Here is a 27,198-nt window from a genome sequence, read left to right as displayed (position 1 = left end):
AATTGTTAAATTTAGCCCCAAAAAAATACTTTTCTTAAAGGTGCAGTGTGTCAATTTTAGCGGCATCTAGTGGTGAGGTTGCGAATTGCAATCCACTGCTCACCCCTCATTTTAGAAATGAATAGTGAAACTATGATAGCCACCACCGAAAAAACATGTAAACGAAGACAACTTAGTAAAAAAAGTTTGTCCGTTAAAGGCTTCTGTAGAAACATGGCGGCACAAAATGGCAACTTCCATGTAAGGGGACCCTCGGTGTATGTAGATAAAAACATCTCATTCTAAGGTAATAAAAACATAACGGTTCATTATAAAAAAGGTCTTTATAGACCCCTGATAATATTGTTTTGTATATTATTTTGCATTTCTGTCAAGAGATCCTTTTACAAATTACACACTGCACCTTTAATGCCAATTTTTTTCTTTTGGGTTCAATTAAAACATGAACATTGAAAGGTTTCACAAGATTTACCATCTAGGTCTTTTAAAATGAGCTCCATTGCAGAACTCACTGTTCTACTGATCACAATGTAGATAACACAAGATTAATTTGCTTTGAGACATGGAGAAGTGAGAGAGGAATGGAAAGACATGAGACTGGTGAAGAACAGGGTTGTCAGGAACTGTTAGAAACTCTGAGCCACATCATTTAGCCGCACAAGCATTTTCCTAATCTGTGTTTCCTCATGAATAAAGAGAAACAGACGCTTGATAACGTGGGGTGGAAAGCTGAGTCCAGGGGAAATAAGTAGAACAAGAGGTGTGATGGGGTAAGCTAATCTCATATCTGGATTGGGCAAACACTAAGCCACATTTACATCCTCTCCTGTTATCCTCCTGACATGTGAAGCACGATTTCTACATTCCTTAAACTAGATGCTGACAAAAGCAGAAATGAGACAGAAAAGGGAAGTAGAGGATTGCGGGAGCGGAGTGGAAACTGTAACTTTGATTTAAACAAATTGTTGTTGCTGAACTGGGCAATTCAAGTTCGAGCCTGGCTTGTGTCAATTTCTGTGTGTAATATACATTACAAGCCTATCAATAAAAGTGGCAGAAAGGGCAATGTGTGTAAAACATGGGTTTCACACGTCACACTGAAATGTGAACCACAAAGTCTCAACTCCTAGAAAAGTTAAGAACATTTGACAGACATTAATCACTGCGGTGGTGTTTACTTGTACCAGTGTGCTAATGTGAGCTTGGTCATCAGAAATCAGAGGAGTGAAACGTGTTTTCCCAAATAGGTTTCGTATTGAAATAACATCTGGGGTCAGTTCAGAAAAACAGCTAGGCTGAATATACTGATCCCATCACACAAACAAAAGCACACTCCAGAAAGAGACACTTCAAAATAGTGTCCGCAACTATCCGCCATAAAAACATTACAAACCACATTAGTTTAACAGCAGTCATATGACGGTAAACAACATATTTAAGGGGGGGGGGGGGGTTACTTTTTAAGAGATACATAACATCCAATGTGATTTTGGCCCACATATATATGGCCCACAGACACACGTGATTGTCATGTTTGCTTGAGTTTTTTTTAAATATCTTGGAGTGTTTTTCTCTGTTTTTGAGCTTTCTTTGTTGTTGAACTTTACATTGAACTCTCAATAAGTGTCAATACACTTTTTAGTGCTGGGATTTCAAAATATTTTCTTGGTTAATTTAAACCAACGGGTGGGGTTTGTCCATATTTTAACCCAACAGTTTTTAAAATGAAAATAAAGTTAGGCTCTAAAGTTTCTAAGAATACAATGTTCTTTCTTGTTTAAGGGGGATATGCTTATTTAGATGAATTGCATGTATATCAAAGTATGTTGAAAAGCCCAACAAATAAACAATTATAAGCCGACTTACATAAGTTACTGAATGGTTGCATTCATCTTTTTTAAGTGGTCTATTTATTTATTTCATCCATTGCCTCAAGGGCCAGTGCCTTTAACGGTAATATAGCTATCACTGATGTACCCAGATAAACCTCAATATCATGCATCATTTAATGTACTCATTGTGCATTCAAATAAATGTACAGAAAGCATACTTACAGCTATCCAAACAGCTTGTCAAGTAGAGAACGCTGAGGGGTAAGGAAAGAGCAGGAAGACTCAGTACAACTTGGTCGTGGAATAAGTGTGACCCAGGGTGATTTATTGAAGCAATGATGTCTTCAGTGATAAGTTCAAGAGCAAGACAACAAAGTTATCAAAAAAAAACAATAAAAAAAAATAAACAAACAAACAAAATGCTGATAGCAGCAAAACCTGACCGGTGCTACAATATTGCTAGCAACACACTATACAGGCCTCATGTGTCTCTCAGCAGACTACCTTCCATAACACTCCCCCCACAAAGTACTATCAACAGGCTTTTATCAGCTTAATTCGCGCCAAACCCAATTGGATAAGTCCACCACAAAAGGGATAGCTAAACCAGCAATACACAGGATATTTCCCCCTTCCATATCATTATGGTGCACAACACTAAAATAAAACAAGCAATAAACATTTGTCCATCATATACACATCTCTAGAAAACCCTAGGACAAATATAACTAATTTATATAAACTGTCCTCCCCCCACCTTACAGATAATGGTATCGCCCTTTATAATAGACGACCGCATTTTAAACATTACTGATCCGCATTACCCTAATGATAGGGAAAGAGACAAAAACTCTTAAGATGAAACAAAAGAAATCATTGAATAAATGAATTAGAGTATGAATAAACACTCACAAACTGAACAACAATGACAGTTTATACAAACAATAACTCATCATCAGACCTAAATAATAACGTAATAAATCAACACAAAACTTACAAACTGATAACTGGAGTGCAGCATATTCCTGTTATTCCTATAAAGCATGTCCCAAACCCCAACTTCATATTAATTAGTCACGTAAGAAAAGTCAGGAGGCAATGTGATGAGATGTAAACATAAACATGCGCTAAATCGCGCTCCGGTGATGACGTCATCAAATACTCGTCATCACACACCCCCCCACTCAAGATAGACACTCTTAAAAGTGACGTGACAAAAAGTCTGCTATTACATTTAAGGTCCCAGCCCTATACTGGACTCTGAAATTGAAGGGTTGAAGCGAGAGATACCATCGTGTAATTCTTGCATTAGTGTCCCTCATCTTGTGAAGCCATTGCAGGGCCCTATGATCAGTCTCTAAAACAAAGTCTTTTCCGATCAAGTAATATTTCAAAGTGTCTAAGGCCCACTTAATGGCTAAGGCTTCCTTTTCAACAGTTGAGTATTTAGATTCACGGGGAAACAACTTTCTGCTGATATATTGTACAGGGTGGCGATCAAGTCCTTCCCCCTGCAACAAAACAGCTCCCAAACCAAGTTCAGATGCATCAGTTTGGACGACAAAAGGAAGATCAAAGTTTGGGCTTTGTAACACTGGATCTTTACTCAAACAAGCCTTCAAATCTTGAAAAGCCCGTTCACAGTCCAATGTCCATTTAACCCTCACCGGGCTACTCTTTTTTGTCAAATCGGTCAAAGCTGCTGCCCTGGTGGCGAAATTCGGAATAAATCTCCTATACCATCCTGCTAGGCCCAGAAATGATCTGACACTCTTTTTCGTTGTCGGAGGGGAGCAAGACAAGATGGCTTGAACCTTGTCTACTTGTGGTTTGATGGACCCTCCTCCAACTACATAGCCAAGGTAAGAGACCTCAGGTTTAGCAATATGACACTTCTTGGCATTGACAACTAGACCAGCAGACTGTATCCTCTTGAACACCTCAGCAAGATGATCCATGTGTTCTTCCCATGAAGCACTAAAGATGACTATGTCATCTATATAGGCCGCTGCAAAGCTGTCCAGCCCTCTTAATACCTGGTCAATCAAGCGTTGGAAAGTAGCTGCTGCCCCCTGTAGGCCAAAAGGCATATAATTAAAATGATATAATCCAGAAGGCACACGAAAAGCAGTTAGTTCTTTAGCCGAATCTGTCAAAGGTATCTGCCAGTAGCCTTTACACAAATCGAGGGTTGTTAGGTACTTTGCTTTGCCCAGACGTTCAATGAGTTCGTCGACTCTTGGCATTGGGTAGGGATCAAAAGCTGAAACGGCATTAAGTTTGGAAAAATCCACACAAAACCTCAATGAACCATCCTTTTTTGGAACCAACACGACTGGACTACACCATTCACTTTTTGAAGGTTCTACAATGTTTAATTCCAGCATCACTTCCAATTCTTGCTTCAAAGCTGGGATCAAACGAGCTGGGACTCTGCAGTGTGTTTGTCTAATAGGATCGGTTGAAAGGAGGCGAATATTATGATGTAGCAGATCTGTCTTACCAGGCTTATCACTGAACAGACCATGCGGAAGATGTTTACAGAACTCTTGTTGCTGCTCAACAGTGAGATGTTCTATAGAAGGACAAGTAAATGTGTCCTGACCAACGGGAAAATATTGTTCACCCAATTCCTCCTCTTCTTCCACTTTTCTTGCCCAAAGCTGTTCTGACCAAGCCTGTTTTCGGTCCTGCCAGGGTTTTAACAGGTTAACATGGAACACTTGAAATTTCTTTCGACGGTCAGGCAAAGAGATTTCATAGTTGGTAGAGCTTAATCTGCGTGTCACTTCATACGGTCCTTGCCATTTAGCTAATAATCCACTATCAGACGTAGGGAGAAGTAACAAGACTTTCTGGCCTGGTGTTAATGTTCTTTTCCTACTTGATTGATCATACCACTGTTTTTGTTGTTGCTGAGCTTTAGTCATATTGTCTCTCACCATATCTGTCATTAACTCCATTTTCTCTCTCATTTTACAGACATAAGACAAGGTGTTTGTCTGCTCACCTGCAGTATTTGATTCCCAAGCTTCTTTCAAGACATCAAGTGGTCCCCGTACTTGTCGTCCGTAAAGTAGTTCAAATGGTGAGAAACCGGTCGAGGCCTGTGGCACCTCTCGATAGGCGAACATCAAATAAGGCGACCATTGGTCCCAGTCTGCACCTGTATCCGACACAAACTTGCGCAACATTGATTTCAGTGTTTGATTAAACCTCTCAACCAAACCGTCAGTCTGAGGATGATAAGGTGTGGTCTGAATAGGACGTATACGTAACATAGAATAGACTTGCTTCATCTGTTTAGATGTGAAATTGGTTCCCTGGTCTGTAATTATCTCTTTTGGTAATCCTACCCTTGAAAAGAGCTGCACAAGAGCATTCACAATTTGTCTTGACTTCATGTTCTTAAGGGGAAATGTTTCCGGGTACCTAGTAGCATAGTCTGACACCACCAAAATGTAACGATTTCCTGAACTGCTTCTTTCTAATGGGCCCACTATGTCCATTGCGATACGTGAAAAGGGAATGTCAATAATTGGGAGGCTCACCAAAGGAGCTCGGTCTCCTTTCCTGCTTGGGCTCACAAGTTGACACTCTGGACAAGATTTACAAAACTCCATTACATCTGTGTAAAGCCTGGGCCAATAAAATCTAGCAGCAATTCTAACAAAAGTTTTATGCTGCCCTAGATGACCTGCCCACGGGACTGAGTGACCCAACTGTAAGACCTTAAGCCTCATAGATTCAGGCACTACCAACCTTTCTCCATCAGGACCTTGCATGTACAGCCTATCATCTTTAATTACAAAATGATCTTTTTGTGAAACTAAAGTTTCACAATTTACCTTTGCAAACAAAGGCTCAAGTGTCTTATCCTGTCTCTGAAGTTTGATAATGTCATGTGGAATGTTGTCAATTTCATCAATTTGAGGTTTAGGTAAATTTTCACACATTTTTGTTCCCTCAAGCTTTTCTTGGCGTCTTTCCCGTCTGGACTTTTTAGCTTTAGAACTCACATCAAAAGGTAAATGTTGCAGAAATTGCTTACAAGTATCATCACCATAAGCTTGTGCTCTTGTCACCACTCTAGCCTCTGCTATGTGTTCATCATTTTGCAAAAGATCCACAAGCACCGGCACATCCCTACCCAAAATAACTGGATAAGGAGACTGATCCACCACACCGACAGATAAACTATATGCTTGTCCATTTATCTCAACCACCAAATCAGTTTTGGGATATTCCCTTTCATCACCATGTACACAGCGAACTTTCAGTTTACCATGTACAAGTGTATTCAACTCTCCCAAACATTCACTTCTTACCAAGGTTTGACTTGACCCCGAGTCTACCAGAGCCTTGAAAATGTAATTTCCAATTTTAACCTCAATGACAGTATCAGTATTCAAGTCCACTTCATTAAATCTTGTGACAGGTCTTGGAACATAACAAAGACGGGTATTTGTAACTTTCGGTAAAGGACAATCAGCTTTCTTGTGCCCAGCCTGGCCACATGCATGACACACAATTATAGATTTACCTTTATACTGGTTACTTACTCCCTGCTGTTTTTTCATGTCAACACCAGAATTACCATGGGGCATATATGTATTTGAAGCTACATTACCTAGACCACCACTTAAATCATCGCCAGACTTACCGGATGGGACGGTATTGAATGTTCGCCGCGGTCTTGGTTGAAAGAATGATCGCCTTGCAGCCATGAAGGTCTCCGCCATTTCTGCTGCATGCCTTGAAGAAGAAGGATTGTTCTGCTTCACCCATACTCGAGTCTCTGGGTTAAGCAACATAAGAAATTGCTCCAAAACAATCTGATCTCCTATCTGCTCGTTGGTTCGATTTCTGGGCTCCATCCACTTGTAATACAACTCTTGCAACCTTACTTGTAACTCTCTTGGTGTTTCATCGTTTTGAACAGTGTATGATCTAAAACGCTGTCTTTATGTTTCTGAATTAATTTCAAACTTGTCCAATATGGCCTTTTTTACACAGTCATAATCCATGGAGTTATCAGAATCCATTGACACATAAGCAGCTCTTGCCTTCCCTGATAACAGTGGTAAAAGATGTAATACCCAGTCTTGACTTGGCCATCTGCATGTTTGTGCAATACGCTCGAAAGTCGTTAAATAGTGTTCTATATCCTCATCACTAGACCAAGGAAGCATTTTTGGAGAGAAACATGTCAGCGCCCCACCTTGTGATCCAGTAGAAGCATCCTGAGCTGATGTTGATGTAGGTATATTATTTGCCGGCTGTATACCTAAATGAGTTGTCAATGTCGCGCTCCCGGAAGCATTTTCTATTGGAAAAGATGAATCTGTTGCTCCTCCCATTAACAGACGCTGTTGTTTATCCTGGTGTACTTCAGTCTGTAGGAGAGTAAACTGATGCTGTAAAATCCTCCACTTGCGTTCTTGACGCTCTGCTTCCTTCTCCAATCGCTCCTCTCTTTGCTCTTGTTTTTGCAGAAATGACTGTAGCACTGCCCAAAGAGGGCCTGGAACATCCTGCTGCAAATCATCATCCAAAGTTGTGCCTGCATCCTGCGGTTGGTCCGCAGCAGCTATATCCACCCTGGGCCTAGCAGCATTAGAAGCATCTTTAGCTTGTTCTTGTCTCTTGGGTGGAATAACGAGCTAAACAACTCTACAGTGCCGTTAGTTTATAAAAACATACAGCTGCTTTTACTCTCCATCCATGTCTGTAGTTGTACTGGCCTCCTAACGGCTTGGAAGCACCGCTGCCACCATATGTCAAGTAGAGAACGCTGAGAGGTAAGGAAAGAGCAGGAAGACTCAGTACAACTTGGTCGTGGAATAAGTGTGACCCAGGGTGATTTATTGAAGCAATGATGTCTTCAGTGATAAGTTCAAGAGCAAGACAACAAAGTTATCAAAAAAAAACAATAAAAAAAAAACAAACAAACAAAATGCTGATAGCAGCAAAACCTGACCGGTGCTACAATATTGCTAGCAACACACTATACAGGCCTCATGTGTCTCTCAGCAGACTACCTTCCATAACACTGGCCCCACAAAGTACTATCAACAGGCTTTTATCAGCTTAATTCGCGCCAAACCCAATTGGATAAGTCCACCACAAAAGGGATAGCTAAACCAGCAATACACAGGATATTTCACCCTTCCATATCATTATGGTGCACAACACTAAAATAAAACAAGCAATAAACATTTGTCCATCATATACACATCTCTAGAAAACCCTAGGACAAATATAACTAATTTATATAAACTGTCCTCCCCCCACCTTACAGATAATGGTATCGCCCTTTATAATAGACGACCGCATTTTAAACATTACTGATCCGCATTACCCTAATGATAGGGAAAGAGACAAAAACTCTTAAGATGAAACAAAAGAAATCATTGAATAAATGAATTAGAGTATGAATACACACTCACAAACTGAACAACAATGACAGTTTATACAAACAATAACTCATCATCAGACCTAAATAATAACGTAATAAATCAACCCAAAACTTACAAACTGATAACTGGAGTGCAGCATATTCCTGTTATTCCTATAAAGCATGTCCCAAACCCCAACTTCATATTAATTAGTCACGTAAGAAAAGTCAGGAGGCGATGTGATGAGATGTAAACATAAACATGCGCTAAATCGCGCTCCGGTGATGACGTCATCAAATACTCGTCATCACACAGCTATTAATACAATACCACAGCTTTTGATGTCTGCAAAAAAGTTTCTATTCGATTCGACTCTAAAGATACTAAAACCAAGACTTCTGGTTAAGAACATACAGCTGGACTATCTCTAATGTATTACGTAAGCCTAACAAATTGATCTTGTCTGATTTGTTTACCCCTATATCCAATGAAGGTTTGGACCTAAATTATCTAAACCCATTTGCCAAAATTCCAAAGCCCTGGTTGTGATGTCAAGCATCTTGTAGATGTTGTTTGTAATTGCGAAAATGGTAACACAAGACAGGAGGGCTTCCAAATAAGGTGTACTGACTCTTAATGATTGATATGAAACTCTATTCCTCCCCCGGGTCTGTGATGAGTGCCAGATTACAGAGATTCTTGTTTCTTATTTCACACCATTGTTGGACTACATCTAACAACTGTGCCTTTTTGGAGCTTGTGCTTTTAATAGTGCAGTCTCTCTTATATGAGAGACGGGGCATTTTGAAAACATTTAGGGCATGTTTAGTCACGGCTTAATTTTGATTCAAGCTGACAAACATTTTACTTTTAAACGCTGGGAGAGAAAAAAGTTTTCAAAAGCTTTATTACCAGCGCAAACATTTTTAATACCCAATTCCAAGCTATTGTTATGCTGCCCATGTGAAGTTTGCCTTTGATGAAGTACATTTTCGCAACATGCAATCGGGTGCCAAAAGTGGGTTTATTTTTTTTTACAGACTTTCTTTAAATCTGTTACTCGTTTGTCTCCCTCCTTACCTGGCTCTCTGCAGAGGTAGGAGTAAAAGCCCTCTGATTTCAGCATAATGAGCAGCGAGCCCCATCCGAGAAGCACAGCAGAGAACAGCAGGCTTTCAATAACCGCAGTAATTGCCATCCACCAGCGCCTGGAGAAGGCAGTGGCCAGCGAGGGAGCCATGACTGCAGGAGATCCGATTAAACAGAGGAAATTCCCCTAAACTTCTTTTACAGTCCTGTAAAAGTGGTCATACAGAAGAGAAAACGGAGAGGGGAGATTGAGGGGTTTATTATTATATTGATCAATTTAAAAGCACATTTATAATAAATACAAACATGCCAGGAAACACACATACTTATAAAATGCATTGAGCATTTGTCTCCCAAATATAAATGTAAATAAACAATATACATATATAATTAATAAGATTTTGACATATTTCATATTTTTATACATCTAATCATTACACAAACTTTAGTTTTTCACAGCATATGATGAAAATTATTTTATTTTTTATTTTTTAGCTCTATATTGTACGTTTTAATTTAGTTCATTTGTCTCTGCTACAAAACATCTCATAAACAAAACACGGCAGAGTTCCAAATAAGCATGTTGTTGACTGAACCGCCGCCTATTCTTCCGCATTTAGCCCCGCCCAACACCCTCCGATTGGCTGATGAACGTTCGCTCTTTACCCTCATAGGTTCTTCGATAAACAATTTCAGAGCGCATCTCCACGTGAGACCCATATCCGAGATCCAGCCGGTTCGAACCAGTGCGGCGCGAGTCGATCGCTTTGTGCTGTTATCTTTGTGCATAATCGTTTTGACCACAAGAAAAAGGAACATTACAAGATATACGGTTACTTTCAGTGGCTATCCACAAACTGTCTAGTTTATTTGATACAAACAAAAATCGCTGTTTATCAATGACGTAACTCGTAGTCGCGTCATACAAGATTTTTGCATAGGACATAACGTTAAGGTTAGATCCACTGCATTTTGCGTTTATTTTTTTCGCCTGGCTTGCAAGCGCTGTCAAACGTGTTAAAGATAAGCTGTATCCTGCGGAAAATAAGCAGCCCTAAAACTGGTCTGAACTGGACGGGCATGACCGGTGTATGCATGCACAGCCCGTTACTCCTCCTTCCTCATGCATACTGAACTCAGCTGTTCCAGCTGCTTGTATTTACACTGTACGCTCACAAGACATCTGCGAGCAGAAAAACAGCACTTCCTGGTTATATACTTCACGGTATTGTGCTTTAACTTGGCTGTACTCGCAGGGTAAATGCAGCCATGACAGCTGATGTACTGTACAAGCTGTTCCCTATTCAAATGAACATAACAAACACAGATTTTTATGGAAATTCAGACTGTTAAAACAATGACAATCATTATATCAAGCGATATGTTTTACGCTAGGCATTAATCGAGTAATAATTACGTCATATATGGAATGTAACTGTTTTAATCTCTTCTTGCATAGTTAATATCATTGTTATGGCGGTAGAGACACTGAATAAAGTTGCGGCATGATGCTCATTCGCTGCATTATAATGAGTCCTTTAGCATCACAGTTCAAATTAACAAAACATGCATTGACATTACAAAGCTTGGTTATTTAAGCATAATGAAAATGTGTTAATGCCATGCCTGTACTTGATAAGGATGATTATGTGCAAAAATCTAAACAACAGTCTAAATCTAAACAATATTGCATCGTGGCAGTTGACAACTGTAATACATGCTTGTTTCCTTTATATATCCTTACATTAGATAATGTAAGATCAGTATCTTCAAGGTAAACTTACAAAAGAGCATCCTTATAATGAGTCATACCTGTTTATCAGAATCCTTCACCAAATCTTCCCTTCGGCTCTTTTAGAGAAGGAAACGTATAAATAACCTTCCGAAGCAGATTTCACTATTTGGTTTATGTTCATACATCAATTTGTTTCCCACATCGCTTTTTCCTGATTTTATATTTGCACCGCTTGCTTCACACAAACAAGCCAACTTACCCATTGGCTAGTTCCTGAGCTAGAGATGAGACTAGCCAATCAGAAGCTCCCTGCGAATAAAACATATATAAGGGATTACTCGTTTTGTTTTTCTGACTTCAGTACAAAGAAAGTGGTGTTCAAAACGCTTAAACTTCTGTTTACACTATTAATTGTGGTTGCCAATTTTGTTTCCAGTTTGTATTTGTTAACATTTTGACAAATTTCAAACAAAGAAAATCGTTCACGTACTTCATCCTGATTTCAACATCCCTCAAATGACCAAAGCTGAGATCCAATGGCACTATAGCAACAACAAAGACTGGTACACAAACTAAAACATTATAACAAACTTAAACATAATATGGTGTTAAAAACGGCAGCTTGGCATATACATTAAACTTATTGTATCATTTCAAGATTACATGTATTAAATATAATCCCTCATTCGTATCAAACAACATTCAATTTAGTTCTCCAAGTAACGTTATCAGCACAAACTACTGAAGACGTCATCCGTAACGATTCATCAAAGACGATCGATATTGCAGAAATAATTAATAGAAAATATAAAAGTTTTATAAGTATTATTATTATTATTATATAGAAGACTAAAGAAAATGTGTCATAAATAGCTAAAATTTCGCGGAAGACCTGCTTCTCTTTCTCAAAGAAAGCACTAAACTCAACACCGATTGAATCATAAAACATCGCGTCGCCATCTGCTGGTCCGAACTGAAATTACAACTACAGACAGCCAAATGCATTTTCAGGAATGGCAGATTATCAAATTTTACCAAGAACCCATCACTGATGCTCTTATTTTTTGTACAGTAATGTTTTTTATTACACTTTTCATACTCTATTCACAAAATAGGCTTACATAATAAATCTGTGCGGTTTTTTAGGATTTCTAATTAAAATGGAAAGGTAACAGACATGAACACATATTAAAGGCCTTTTGTACACAAAAGCATATGCTTACAACAGTAAAATTAGGAGAGATGACTTATAGACTCCATTTCCATAGCACCCTGGAATCTAGAAAATCCACAAAACACTTTTCCTGAAATTGTACCACTTGTTTAAATGACAACACAATCCTTGTACTTTGCATATATCACTAAACAGAAATACATGTTTTACAATACATTATTTAATGCATATTTATTATTATGTTCTTAAAATAATAGTTTCTTTCTTTTTATAGTCTGTGGATCCCGGTTCCGCTACAAAGAACCTGTAACAGAAAGATGTTCTTTATAGAAAAAAACTTTCAGTAACCTTTATTTTTAAGAGTATACAGTGCTCTTTGACACTGTTATTTTACAATTGGCTCAACTGTAGCTCAATGGTAGGACATTGCATAGCAGAGCAAAGATCATATAGGTTCAATATCCAGGGAACACGCATACTGATAAACCATAAAACTTAAATGCATTGTAAGTTGCTTGGATTAAAGAATCTCCCAGATACATAAAATAATTATAAAGCTACAATAATTGAACGGAGGAAAAAGACTTTAAAAACATTTAAAGAATTTTTTTATCTATTTAAAAAATCTATTTACCATAATGTAAATCACATACTTAATATACTAACTTAGAAGCAGTAAGCTTTAAGAAAACGTCGACTTAGCAAAGTATAAAATGTGAAACCCTGCTTTTGTGTATTTTACACATACATTTTACTTCTGTTTAAGAAGCAGAATAGATGCAAAGTGGAGACCTGGTCTCTGCCTGTAAAATAACCCACAAAAATGGGTAATAAATTATGGCAGAGATTGACGGTGCCACTATTATTGGTACTACGGAAGATGAGAAGAGCTAATGCGAGTAATAGATTTGCTAAATCACTTGCTTTCATCTTCTACAAAATAAATTAATGCAATCCCATCTCATTTACATGAAAAGTTGTACAAAAATAGTCTAAATTGTATAAAGTGCAGAAAACAGCACTGTCTGAATGATCACAGACAGTTTTAAATATACTTATTGAATACAATACCCTGAAGTAAATGTACAAGAAGAGTATTCCATTACAGTCCAGTAGACGGCAGTAATATAAAGTAATTCATTGGATCAGAAAATCAGTGCAATTGCCATTTTAAAAGAGTGGCACGTTTTAAGGACAGCATGATCCATGATATTCCTAATTGGTTGTTGGTTGTGTATCAGACACAGACTTTAATGTCAAGATTGGGTCTCTTTTTTGCAAATTCTTGTAGTTTCTTTACTCCATCTTTGGAAAACTTGTTGTCGAACATCCTGCGATAAACAAAGAAAACATTAGGCACCCCCTTTTACAGTGTGGAGAAACATAATGAATACATCATTCATAATGGTTCATACCACAGGTACTGTAATGTAGTGTTCTCACTGAGGGCTTCCATCAGCAGTTCTGCTCCTTTGTCTGTTACCAGGTTGTCACGAAGTCTGTATGTAAAATGTAAAAAAATGCATTAACATTATCCTTACACAAACTTGTATGGAGGACATAGAAGTCTGTTTTACCTGATATCTGTCAATGTGCTATTTGTTTTCAGTAGTTCTGCGAGATGACCGGCTCCATCATCTCCAATTTTATTAATGGCCATTCTAAAAAGATATTGATATGATGAGTTTAGACACACGATGACATTGATCGATTAACTCGACATCATTTTTACACCTCACCTGAGATCAGTCACAGTACGATTTTCTTTCAGCGCCTCTACAAGGATCTTCAGGCCCTCACAGCCGAGTCCAGTTGCAACCACCCTTTAATTAATCAAACATACATAAATACACTGCAAAAAATGATTTTCTTACTTAGTATTTTTGTCTTGTTTTCAGTAAAAATATCTAAAAATTCCTGAATTAAGATGTATTTTCTTGATGAGCAAAAGGACCTAGGAAAATAAGTCTAGTTTTTTTTAGATAAATTAGTGCTTAAAAACAAGCAAAAAAAATCTGCCAATGGAATAAGAAAAATTTTCTTGAAATAAGTTTACTTTTTTTCATAAACACTTAATTCAAGAATTTTTTTCTTATTCCATTGGCAGATTTTTTTGCTTGTTAAAGCACAAATTCTCTTAAATTTGATATTTTTTGTTTAAATATATCAAATATCAAATTCAAGTGACTTTGTGCATAAAACAAGCAAAAAAATCTGCCAATGGGGTAAGCAATTTTTTCTAGGATTTTTCTTGAATTTAGTTTTCTTGAATTTTTCTTGAATTTAGTGTTTAAGAAAAATGTTCAAGATTTTTTTGCTTACCCCATTGGCAGATTTTTTTGCTTGTTTCATGCACAAAATCACTTAAATTTGATATTTTTTTGTCTAAAAACTAAACTTATTTTTCCTAGGTCATTTTACTCATCAAGAAAATGCATCTTAATTTAAGAATTTGTAGATATTTTGCTGAAAACAAGACAAAAATACTAAGTAAGAAAGTAATTTTTTGCAGTGTATACTGAAGCATTTTCAGTGGCGGCCAGTGACATCTCTTCCGAGGGGCAAGACTTCAAAATATGTGTTTGGAGTGTAATGTGTGTTGCTTGTAATGCCAAAATTTGTGTTCATTGCGTCATGTTAACCATGTGCATCACATGTCTTGTCAAAATATGTGTCTGCTGCACACGCGTCAAAAGGGTTTATGATAAAAAAGATGCTCATATTCACAAAATACTCGCAAGACACTCCCTAAACAGTAAACTCTGAATACACATGAGATTAAGTGACAAACGCAAGCGTCACTTTTATCACAAACCCTTTAGACGCGTGTGCACCTGACACGTATTTTAACAAGACGCATGATGAACATGATGTGCCGAACACATATTTTGACATGATGAGCCACACACATGACGGGCTAAATACATAACGGACAAACTTCGCATCGTTTCCCCTCGAAAAAGAAGTCATCGGCAGCCACTTCTATTCTCTATTCAGGCACTTTTTAATGCCAACTTACCACAGCCTCTGAATGCAACAGTCTGGGTTTTGCAAAGCGAGGGATAAGACAGCTGCCCCTTCTGGTCCCAACGGATTCTGACCCAAGCTTAACGTGCAAAAGACACAATAAATATCACAAAATTACAGTTTATTATTAATATGTTTACAATGCACTTACCTGACTGTTGTGAAGAGAGGAAGAACCGGTAGCAGCATGCGCAGGCCATCTGCATTGAGACCCTGAGCGTCCAAATTTAAAACCTGCAGTTCTGGGCACAGCTGTAACAGGAAAGCCAGCTCACTCCAATCCTTGTGCATTGACTGATCTGAGGCCTGCTGTGAAAGGACTTTCATCCAGCCCTGCAGCCGCTGCGATAAGCCGGGGTCTTGGGCCTCATATAGGCAGTGACAAGCGTTCACCTGCCTCTCCGGACTGAGGGTGGTTTTCCGGAGCTGGGAGTATAACAGACGGAGCAAGAAAACGGGAGTCCGGTCTAAAGAGGGTTGACAGCGGAGCATGTGCGTCCGGGGCCCGTCAGGGAAAAATCCATTTAGGATCGAGCGTGTTGTAGGAACCAACAGGCCACATACGAACCTGCACAAGTATACAAAAAAAGTATGTTATGAAATGTGAAAGCAAAAAAGTATAGTATTTGTAGATTGTACTAAGCACTATAGTATATAGGAAATTTACTATAGTATTATATATATACTATAGTCTTTTAACCCCGTCAGACCCTGCATGTTTTGTGGTTCAATCCATTGAAAATGCTGATCAACCAATCAAAATAAGGCACACTGATTGAACACCTGAAAAAATCTGTAAAAAAAAGGGACTTGGAGCTATGCAGCTTTTTTAAGTACCTGCTGAAAAGATCCATATGTCCAGACTGAGTTTGTTCACCACAGCGAAGCCCCTTCTTAATATGTCTGTGGAAAAGACGATGTGGTCTGCTGAGTTTAGTAGCAGCTGATGCCACCTGCTTACACGCTGATCTAAGATAGCTGGTGTCTGGTTTGAGCCCTGCGAAGGGATCTGAACCGGATAGTGATTGGTAAACATAGTAGAGGGCAGCCATAAACTCCTGCACACTGGTGTGGACAAAATGGAAGGCCTTTTCGAAAGTAAGCGAGGCCCGATCTTCTTTGAAGGTCTCTATGAGGAACGCCTGCGAGAGGTTGGTGCTAGCCAAATTGAAAGAGCTCAAATCCGAGCCGTTGAAGATAAACCGTCTTTCAAGCAGACTTTTGAAGGCCATAGCTCCCAAGCTTCTGAGCACAGGCTGCGTTTCACTTAGGACGCCAGGGGCGTGCTGGAGCCTGGTGAGATGGGAGGCTTCTGTACGGCCCTGCACGTGGAAGAGCAAGATGGATTTAACAAAGCAGCAATATATCTCAGTGACCGTCACCGGTTTGGAGCTTCCCTGAGATGTTGAGTTGTTTGATAATTGATCAGAGTTTGATCCGTTGACCTTGTCATCGGTCACCACCACAGTGTCGCTATAAAGGCAGGAGCTGCCATCATGTAACGCAGTGGACACGATCCAGCAAAATGCAGGGATGTGGCACATAAGTAAGAGGGGCTTATGAGACGACACGGATGCCCAAACCGAAGCAGCGGCTTCTAGAGAACTGCAGTTCTGCTCGAAGTATTGCTTCTGTTGAGCTACAGAGAAACCCAACAGGCTGTAAAACTGACTGACCAAGACCGGAGGCACTTTGGAGACGGCATGAGGCCTGGAGGTGATGAAAATGGACACCCCTGGAAGCAGATTGCCCTTGATCAAATTCACCACAATGGCTTGTATAGTCTGCACCCGCTCGGGGTCCGAGCACTTTGGGGTGTTTTCGAAATTAAGAGGGTGACAGAATTCATCCAGGCCATCCAAGATGAGTATCAACTGTGCCGGGTTTGAGGTCAGCAATCCGTGCAGAATGGGTTTCAAGTGGCTGTAGTGGTCCGAGAGAAGTTCGAGGAAGCTCTGCTCTTGAGTAATAAGGTTTAATTCCCGAAAGGATAGGGATAACATAATCTTGCTGGAGACTGGCTCCGATGCCCATTCTCGGACCAGCCGCCTCACCACAGTGGTTTTCCCACTACCGGCGACCCCCGACAGCATGTTCACACCGCTCGTCAAGGCGGACAGCAGGTTGTCATACAAATCCCTGAAAACACACATCTCATCCCCACGTGACCTGAAAGCATCTCCCACCCCGGCTGCCTCGTGTCTGTATTGAAAGGGGACGGCGAAACCGGCCTGTCTTGAGAATGTGATATCAGTCAACGACCCAGGCTGATTTGAACCCTGACCTCTGTTGGTCAGGTAATCCACCAGGCAGTTCTGGCGGGCCAGAATATCCTTATGCTTTTTAATATGGTCGGCCTGTCCAGGTTTTGCAGGAAAGTCAGTGTCTTCCTGAACACTTGGTAGGATGTATAGGAACGCCCTACATGATTCTTCTCCTCTCCCGTTTAGGACATCCAGAAGAGCCCTCAAACACTCTCTTTCACCCCCCTGACTCGAGCCTTCAACCAGGCTGACGTCTTCTTCTGTGATCGCGCCCACGTTAAACAGCACGTCGAGCAGACGCGTCAGATGTTTGCTGCAGTTCTCCACCAGCTCCACGCGTCGCCGTTGAATCTCAGCGCTACATGGCCCATCAGCCATCTTCAAAATGTGTCTTTTTCATTCAGTGCGTCTACTAACGTATCCAAATGTGGATATAATCGAGTTATTACAATTAATAAATTAATAAAACCCTCAAAGTCACACGCGCCATGCCCACACTTCCGTAATCTCCCGACGGGTTGTCCCCATTCAATTCCAGACTGACTACCAGTGAAACTGAAACTACGCGTTAAACTTAATTTGAAGTAAATATACTAAAACTATTATACACATAAGCAACACGTAAGACTACCTTCTACCTGAATACAAGCGTATAAAGGCTTAACGTATAAAAATGTCCTTACTGTATAAACAAAACGTCGGAGAGAGCGATTGTGTGCGATCTCCTCGAGTCACTTGACTTCGTTGGGCAATAGTAGAAGTAAAAATAAAGCGAATCCCCGCCCAGTTCTCTGAATTGTCTTCTTTATTGTAAGTGGTTTCTGTTCACTATACTCAATATTTTCTCTTCAGACATTCACTTCACATTTTTTAGATTAGCCTTTAGTTCATAATCCGTTATGGAAAACAGCTAGAAAATTCTAATGGATCTAATGGTTATAATGGGAATTCTATTGTTTCAATGGGAACTGTAATGGTGTCTGTGGTTCTACTGGTGGGATGTTATCTGGAATTTGTGATGGTTTTAATGGTACAGCTGATATTCATCATGGTATTTGTAATGGAAACCAGTAATGATTTCTCTTTTAGCCATAGGTGGATATTAGTACCTCAGTATTTTACAATCTACTTAAAAGTAATTTTAAAGTAGGCTATTTATATTTTACCAGTTTTTCCTAGGAAAACACACATTCCAATGTTAATTTTACCTCACGACATGTCATAAATAAAAGTTTTGTTTTACATTTAACATTTTAGTACATTAAACATGTAGTAGTCTACTTTCTTACTTTTAATCAAGAAAAAGCACAATATTTTAATGCAATTAGGTATCAAAGGGGACATACCATAAAAATCTGACTTTTTTCATGTTTAAGTGCTATAATTGGGTCCCCAGTGCTTTTATCAACCTAGAAAATGTGAATAAGATCAACCCAGTAACTTAGTTTTGGTAAACCATTCTTTGCAATCATGTGAAAAAATATATAATTGAAATTTGGCTTCCCTTGTGATGTCAGAAGGGGATAATACCACCCCTTACTCTGCACTATCCAATCACGACACTGCCATTTAGTGCAAAGATCAGCTCATTTGCTCATGTTAAAGGACACACCCAAAATGGCACATTTTTGCACACACCTATAAAGAGATTTTTTTAACTTGCTATATCTATATAATATTTTGAGCTAAACTTCACATGTGTATTCTGGGGACCCCAAAGATTTATTTGACATCTTGTGAAATGTCCCCTTTAAATAAATTCTAATATGCGATATAAAGGAATAAACAGTATGGAATGTAGGGAAGTCCACATTTTCCCAAGAAAAACACTCTGATAAAGCACAGATGCTTGAAAAATGTAACTAAAATACTTGTCCACCTCTGCTTTAAGCAGGGCTGTTTATTTTGATTTCATCTTTAATGTTTTATAAAAAAAAATATTTCAAAAATATCTTTTCCAGCTAACTTGCCTGTTTTAGCCTCTATCAGCTAGGATCCTTTTACAAATTTCCACTAACCACAGTTTTCCTATCTTTGAAATCTATCCATTAGGACACATATGATGTGATATAGCTTAAAGGGGTCTCCAAAGTGGTGCCCGCCGAAGCACATTTTATTTATAGTCTCAATTGTAATATTTATTACATATTTTTTATATCAGCTTGGCATGGTTTACGTATGTTAACATTTTAAAGAATACTAAAACATATCAACAAGTAAAATAAAAGAGTTTTGAGTAGACTATATCAAAAAGTAGCCCTCCAGATTGTTTTATCCATTGTGGTAGCCCTTGCTCACAAGAAGTTGGAGACCCCTGGTTTAAACAATAAGCTAAATCAGATGCTCAATTTTCTCAATCACATTCAAAAAATACAGAGCTTTTAATCATCTTTAATATGCTCGGATACATTGTCAGTTTGCTTTCGAATGACAGACTTTGTTCCAGATACTTACATTAAGCAAACTGCATAAAACAAAAACACAAGTATGCAGTAAGAAACAGATGGGCAAAGAGTAGGTGTGAACAGTATTGGAGTATTTTATAAAGGTAAATAAAAAATATAAGTTTGTTCTAAATATATTAAATGCGGCACTTATGCATACAACAGCATTTAAAGGTGTATTTTTACAGTGTTTCAGTTTTAAAGCATAAATCCTCTCAGTTATGAGGCTACATGAAAGGCACACGCTCAATGTTTCACTAAACATCTTTCTTTGAACAATATTGGCAACAAGGCAACGTACAATATTTGTGCTGTGAGGAGTTTACAGGTGCATGAAATCTTATAGTGCAAGAAAATAACATGGCAAATTTTAACTTGCTTCTAAAATAACATTTACATTTGGTTTGTGAACAGTAGTGCTTCGATATTTTTTATATCTACATACACACAAACCTGCCTCAGAAAAAACATATTAAAACATATTTAAACCAAGTTACATATTTTTAAGTTCACTAAATGTAAAGGCTAACAACGTCTCTTACAATCGTAAATCTGCTAAATTTCTTACTGGTTTTCCATAAGGTTGGAAAAGATGGAAAATGGCATTAATAGAAATATTACCATGTCCAGTGTATTAAGAGGACAATGCCCTTTCCTCTCTGGAGTGTGTGAGGAAAAACCTTCCTTCCAACCTCGTGTCAATCATTAGATTTCTTCCCATTTCTACAAAAGTTGGCAACACATTTCTCATCTTTAAAATCGAATATCAAATAAATTTTAGAGGCACATATTTGGGATTGAGCCGAGAGATGTAGATCTTTATACCTTCATTGTCACTTACTGCTACTTTTATTTAACTCTGTATTAAATTAAACACCTTACACAAATAAAGAAATGATGAATGAATCAGAATGTAATAACATGGGGGTCATTGTGTTTTCATACTCTTTCCATCATCATTACCATTTAGGGACCACTTTGTACATGACGCATACCCTCAATGCACTTGGCATAGACTCTCTACAATTCAAGTCTCATTTTACAACCAACCAATATTAATAACATATTAGATTTGAAAGATTTGTTGAAATGTTGTGTAGAATAACTTTAACCCTATTTTTTGATTGCTGTTCATCTCAAAGCAAGCAACATAAAGTAAATAATACCTTTCCTATGAACTTTTAACTGACATGTAAGTATTGTGCATGTTATAGGGATGGTAAATCATTAAAACCCTGCCACAGAAAACAAATCATTGGTGAACATAAAGAGAACCAAAGCTAATAACTACTACATTATAAACCCTGATTTTCCTTATTAACCATCTGAGATCATCTTCTCTAACCACAAATCAATATACCCCAAATAAGCTAGCAAGAGTGCAGAAAAAATGCACGTATATTGTTATTTCTTGGCTTCAACATATAAAATCATAATATTCATAAAACAGTATTAATCCCCCAAATCATAAATAAGGTTGCTGGATTTTCACAACTAAAAGCAGAGGCCTTTGGTGCAGCTAGCTGGCATCTGATTGGTGGAGAGAAGCTCCGCCTGTAGTCATGTGATTGATGAACTCTGGGAAATCCTGTGAGAGGACAGGAAGTGCTTGGTCATGACGTGTCCATCATCTTGAGTTTAGGCGAGGAGCCGTCTGAAAAATAAGAAACACCATACTTCAGTATATTACACATAAAAAGACAGAGAGATAGACAGATACATACACAGAGATAGATAGATAGACAGATACATACACAGAGATAGATAGATAGACAGATACATACACAGAGATAGATAGATAGACAGATACATACACAGAGATAGATAGATAGACAGATACATACACAGAGATAGATAGATAGACAGAAACATACACAGAGATAGATAGATAGACAGATACATACACAGAGATAGATAGATAGACAGATACATACACAGAGATAGATAGATAGACATATACATACACAGAGATAGATAGATAGACATATACATACACAGAGATAGATAGATAGACAGATACATACACAGAGATAGATAGATAGACAGATACATACACAGAGATAGATAGATAGACAGATACATACACAGAGATAGATAGATAGACAGATACATACACAGAGATAGATAGATAGACAGATACATACACAGAGATAGATAGATAGACAGATACATACACAGAGATAGATAGATAGACAGATACATACACAGAGATAGATAGATAGACAGACAGATACATACACAGAGATAGATAGATAGACAGACAGATACATACACAGAGATAGATAGATAGACAGATACATACACAGAGATAGATAGATAGACAGACAGATACATACACAGAGATAGATAGATAGACAGACAGATACATACACAGAGATAGATAGATAGATAGATAGACAGATACATACACAGAGATAGATAGATAGACAGATACATACACAGAGATAGACAGACAGACAGACAGACAGACAGACAGACAGATAGATAGATAGACAGATACATACAAAGAGATAGATAGATAGAAATACAGATACATACACAGAGATAGATAGATAGAAAGACAGATACATACACACACAGAGATAGATAGATAGACAGATACATACACAGAGATAGATAGATAGACAGATACATACACAGAGATAGACAGACAGACAGACAGACAGACAGACAGACAGACAGATAGATAGATAGACAGATACATACAAAGAGATAGATAGATAGAAATACAGATACATACACAGAGATAGATAGATAGAAAGACAGATACATACACAGAGATAGATAGATAGACAGATACATACACAGAGATAGATAGATAGATACATACACAGAGATAGACAGATAGATAGATACATACACAGAGATAGATAGATAGACAGATACATACACAGAGATAGATAGATAGACAGATACATACACAGAGATAGATAGATAGATACATACACAGAGATAGATAGATAGATAGATAGATACATACACAAAGATAGATAGATAGACAGATACATACACAGAGATAGATAGATAGACAGATACATTCACAGAGATAGATAGATAGATAGATAGATAGATAGATAGATAGATAGATAGACAGATACAGATAGACAGATACAGACAGACAGACAGGCAGACAGACAGACAGATAGATAGATATTTACCACTGCAAGGTGTCCATTCTTAGCCTTGGCTATTAGCATCTCTGATCCAGATGTAAAATCTATGATCCCTTCTTTTCCTTGTGCCACATTGAATTTTATACTGTTCATAAAAATGTTGTTTATGTGAGTATAACTTATACACGGTGTTATTATTTATTAATAAACATATTCAGTGTGTCATGTAGGTAAAACAATATCACATACATTTTTGACAAGGTAAATGGTCATTTTGCATCTGCGACTCACCTTCCCTGGTTAATGTTAATGCTGTTGATCTTTTCAGCACAGATAGCCACTTTGGTTAATGTCTCAATGACATGATCATTCTGAAGCACAACATCCCCCTGTGACACCAACAAGATTCAGATCAAATAATATTCACATCACTTTCAAAATAAATTCACATCACTTTCAAATAACACTCGCATTACTCAAAAAAAACTCACAGCACTTTCAAATAAATTCACATCACTCAAAAATTTGCATCAATTTTAATAAAAAATTTGCATTACTCTCAAAGAATATTCACCTCATTTAAAAAATGTTTTTGGATCACTCTCAGTAAAAAATCCACCCAGCAAGCAGTTTAGCAAGCAGTACCTGTCTAAACACAGCTCAGACATCTAGGCTAAAACAAGGCATTTAGGCTGTCAGTGAAAAGAGAAGTTTAACCGTAGCCCAAAAATAAATAAAATACAAAAATGAAACCAAACACCTAGTATTCACTGTCGACTTTGCTTACATGACAGAATATCATACATCTCACAAGTTATTTGGATAAAAACGACATGTAACCAAATTCAAGTTTATTTTGGCTAGAAGCAGGTTACTCATAGCCAGACTATATCGGGTCTTTAGTTAACCTAGGCGGTGAAAAGACGGCTATTGCTTGCTGGGCGTATCACTCTTAAATAAAATTTGCATCACTCTCTAAACAATTTGCTATGACAAATCAGCCACATAAAATTCACAAATTAACTCTCAAAGAAAATCGACATAACTCTGAAAGAAAATTAGCATCAATCTTGAAAAATATCGGTATCACTCTTAAATACAAGTCACATTATTCTTAAAGTCACAAAGAAATTGAAATTAAAAACATACTTTTTTATATTGTGGTATTTGTTTTACAAATGACTTATCTGTGAGCTTCATTATTTTAAAGGTGCCAAAGAATGCATTGAAATAATATGTTAAATTGTTCTTTGGTATTTACATAGTAACTTTATAAAGTGCAAAAATGATCCAGAAATGTTTTTACATGTCCATTTACAACCCAAAGGTTTGTCCTTTGAATGAAATGGTCTATTTTTGCCCTATTTGGAAGGGTCATGAATAATAATATTGAGCTCTGCTCTGATTGGCTCTGCTCTCTCTGAGACAAACATCTCGGGGCGTAGATTTTGACTGTTACATCACAGTCGGCGTTATGTTGAGATTAGTCTCAGCCTCAGACGTCACGCTCACAGAATGTTGGCTAAACGTCTGATGTTTTTCTTACACTTTTCTGGAAACCCTGTGGGACTGTCGTCTTTGATTGGTTGAAATAAACCGGATTTCCAGGAGACGCGAGTGTTGCGATTAGTTTCGGTCCCTGGAAAACAAAGCTCTGACGTTCCATTGAGTAAGAGAATCAGTCGCGTTCACGTGGATAATAATTATGACCAGTTATCATGATCAGCTAAACATTGGATTCTCAAAAATATGCAAAGTTCACAGCATAGACTCTCTAAAAGACGTCCAAGAGTTTTGCTTGAGGCAGTTGGTGGAGTCGAAAAGTTTGGTTCTCCTAAATTGCTTGTAGGTGTTAAAAAGTGAAGAGATATGCTTCAAACAGATGTTTATCTGGAGTGTCTCAATGGTGTAGCTGTTGATGAAGTGCACAAGTTGTTCTATGGTGAGTAATGTTGTTTATTTAGATGCTATTCGGTTGGCTGGTTATTTTAATAACGAATTGTTGCCAGCCAGCTCGTTATTGTGGGGAGTTCAAAACGTGACGCTAGACAAAACAAACTGTGATTGGTTGTTTGACATGTCGGTCAAACAGCTCGCGGGCAGGCTTTGTCCAGAAAAACCAGAGAAAAACAACAGACCTTCAGTATTGTTCAGTATTGAAGGTCTGGCTACACGAGACTATGTTGAGATTGGCCAGTTATCCAGCAGTCTTTTGCATGCACAAGGTGTACATAAGAATGAGGAAACAAACGTGTTTGAGGCTCACAGTATGTCAGAACTCTTATTAATCATCTATGCCAAGGTAAATACAGTTTATTATACCATGGATCTGTTGAATGCTGTATTCTGATTGGTTGAGAAATGTTCCACGGGTATGCATCATTTTTCGATAACCACACACCTAACTTGTCAAATGTCTTAAAATTGGGCACCAGGCCAATGCTTGTGGTAGCCGTGGTATAATCTGAATAATTGAATTATTTGAAAATAATGCACACCCGCAGTGTAACGGCATTACGACCTTGGGTGTGCAGTGTTTTCTTATAATTCAATGGCCCGTGGTCAATTATTCCTTACTTATTCTATGGCACCTTAAAAGAAATTAATTTGCTCTCATAATCTTTAATCAAAAATGCAAATCTCCTACCCTCCTCGAAACAATATCACATATCGTAGCGATTAGCAAATAGCAACATGAACCAACTTCCAACGATCCAATCAATTCTCATTGAACAAATTCATGTCCAGTCCTACCTTTTTCATTTCAGAAGCCGTTTCACTCGGATATACATTTCCATGGGGAAAATAAGACAATCGCTATATTTCTGTTTCATTGTGACTTTAAAGCAAATTCCCATCATGCATTTAGCTGGCAGCACAAACAGTATTTCCTTTATGATGAAAAAAGTACACTAATAATTGAACACACTTACTTTCTGCTTATTGTCTTCAGAGGCAACATGAAGAACAAATATTCCATCACTCAAAGAGCTTACAGAAATCCCTACAGATAAACCAGAAAAAGTCATATTTTGTAACAATCTCTTTTATCACTTTTACTTCTTCATCCTTCTCCTTCCTCCCTTTCAATGTGCTGTAATCGATTCGCTGTTTCAGCTTGGCCTCCTCCACAATGACTGCGCTGTCAGACAACAGTAAGAGCTGTCGGTTGCGAGCTTTGTATCCGTTTCTGTCATACTTAGTGACTGGAACCGCATACTGTGAGGATAAACAGAAGAGCTTTAGATCACAATAGCAAAGCTACAAATCTACCGAATTTAAGTTGGACTATAAAGAGAAGAACTTTAGTTTGAGCATCTGTCAAATTTAGTTAAACTGGAGACACCTACCTTCATCTTCTCATTTCCTATCGCCTGAAGCACTTTGGGGTTTATTTCCTCCCCATCTGCACACACACACACAGAGAAAACAAATCAAATCAAATCAAAATACACAACGTGACAGAAAATTAGTCAACATGCTTTAAAAGACTGAAAACTCACTGAGTCTCGTGCCAACGAACAGTTTCGGGACACTTTGTGGGTAATTGTCCTTCTTGTCCTTGAAGATTTCGCTTGCAACCATCTTCTGCTCCAACTGCAATAGCAAACAATGCTTCATAACTTCCAGCTGCCCAAACGTGAATCTATCAAATATACTCGTAAAGTTTTTTATCAAATGTCACACCTGGTGTTTCCATTCTGGGTTGATATTTTTGCAGTACTTCCACACCATGTTCTGCATGCACAGCTTGCGAAGATGCTCTGAAGCCTATGAACGAAAGCCATAGCAAAATCTTAGCTCAGGTTTCGAAAAATTCATGACGTTTTAGACTGATTTGTGAATCGTATCCTACCTCGATGAGGGGAGGAGGGGGTGTTGGCCAGCTTTTATCCAAAACTGTTTTAGGCAGGTTCCTGTGTAGGTTCATTAGGAATGAGTAACGAACGTAGTCCAGGAAGTACTCGTTTTCTGGGCAACGTGGTTGGTGGCGATAGATGAAGCCTTTGATGAACCTAAATGATGAACATACATGGAGATCCAAAGCTATGGTGAGTGTACAACAGCCACAGTATCAGAGTAATCTGGTACTACAGGTTCTGCTCGGTTTAGTAGTCATAT

At 38.2% G+C, this 27,198-nt stretch overlaps 3 protein-coding genes across 7 annotated transcripts in view; all 3 read right to left on the bottom strand.

The window, feature by feature from the left end:
* The window catches only part of slc43a2a (solute carrier family 43 member 2a), a 28,896-nt gene extending 17,606 nt beyond the window's left edge, over positions 1–11,290 (bottom strand). For both annotated transcript variants that reach the window (XM_073862772.1, XM_073862773.1), the window contains exons 1-2: positions 11,132–11,290; positions 9,311–9,525 (exon numbers count right to left, since the gene is read on the bottom strand). In XM_073862772.1, coding sequence (XP_073718873.1) covers positions 9,311–9,470 — 160 coding nt within the window. In that variant the 5' untranslated portion in view covers positions 9,471–9,525; positions 11,132–11,290. The remainder of the gene's footprint in view (positions 1–9,310; positions 9,526–11,131) is intronic.
* An 830-nt stretch (positions 11,291–12,120) lies between these two features.
* Positions 12,121–18,311, bottom strand: LOC129438125 (NLR family CARD domain-containing protein 3). The gene is made up of 7 exons (XM_055196695.2): positions 16,093–18,311; positions 15,407–15,823; positions 15,248–15,334; positions 13,968–14,051; positions 13,806–13,889; positions 13,644–13,727; positions 12,121–13,559 (listed from the first exon to the last, which is right to left on the bottom strand). The coding sequence occupies exons 1-7, from the start codon at positions 17,895–17,897 to the stop codon at positions 13,466–13,468; spliced, it is 2,655 nt and encodes an 884-aa protein (XP_055052670.2). The 5' UTR covers positions 17,898–18,311; the 3' UTR covers positions 12,121–13,465.
* Positions 18,312–19,890: 1,579 nt separating this feature from the next.
* Positions 19,891–27,198, bottom strand: part of myo1cb (myosin Ic, paralog b) — a 61,845-nt gene continuing 54,537 nt past the window's right edge. For all 4 annotated transcript variants that reach the window (XM_073862564.1, XM_073862566.1, XM_073862565.1 and 1 more), the window contains 9 exons: positions 26,933–27,092; positions 26,764–26,847; positions 26,580–26,673; positions 26,427–26,482; positions 26,162–26,295; positions 26,010–26,082; positions 23,368–23,465; positions 23,122–23,221; positions 19,891–21,617 (listed from right to left, as the gene is read on the bottom strand). In XM_073862564.1, coding sequence (XP_073718665.1) covers positions 21,591–21,617; positions 23,122–23,221; positions 23,368–23,465; positions 26,010–26,082; positions 26,162–26,295; positions 26,427–26,482; positions 26,580–26,673; positions 26,764–26,847; positions 26,933–27,092 — 826 coding nt within the window. In that variant the 3' untranslated portion in view covers positions 19,891–21,590. The remainder of the gene's footprint in view (positions 21,618–23,121; positions 23,222–23,367; positions 23,466–26,009; positions 26,083–26,161; positions 26,296–26,426; positions 26,483–26,579; positions 26,674–26,763; positions 26,848–26,932; positions 27,093–27,198) is intronic.

The sequence above is a fragment of the Misgurnus anguillicaudatus genome, chromosome 24 (genome assembly GCF_027580225.2).
Source record: "Misgurnus anguillicaudatus chromosome 24, ASM2758022v2, whole genome shotgun sequence".
Classification (NCBI taxonomy): Eukaryota; Metazoa; Chordata; class Actinopteri; order Cypriniformes; family Cobitidae; genus Misgurnus; species Misgurnus anguillicaudatus.
The sequence above is the reverse complement of the archived record's forward strand: the minus strand, read 5'-3'. Positions and strand labels throughout refer to the sequence as shown.

Excerpts from the sequence above, each read along its gene's own strand:
- LOC129438125 (XM_055196695.2), bottom strand. The coding sequence starts at position 17,897 with ATGGCTGATGGGCCATGTAGCGCTGAGATTCAACGGCGACGCGTGGAG. Across the intron at positions 15,824-16,092 it reads CATATGGATCTTTTCAGCAG|GTTCGTATGTGGCCTGTTGG; the intron begins GTACTTAAAAAA and ends ATACTTGTGCAG. Across the intron at positions 14,052-15,247 it reads TGTTGCATTCAGAGGCTGTG|GGTGGTTGCAACTGGACTCG; the intron begins GTAAGTTGGCAT and ends GATTAATTAAAG.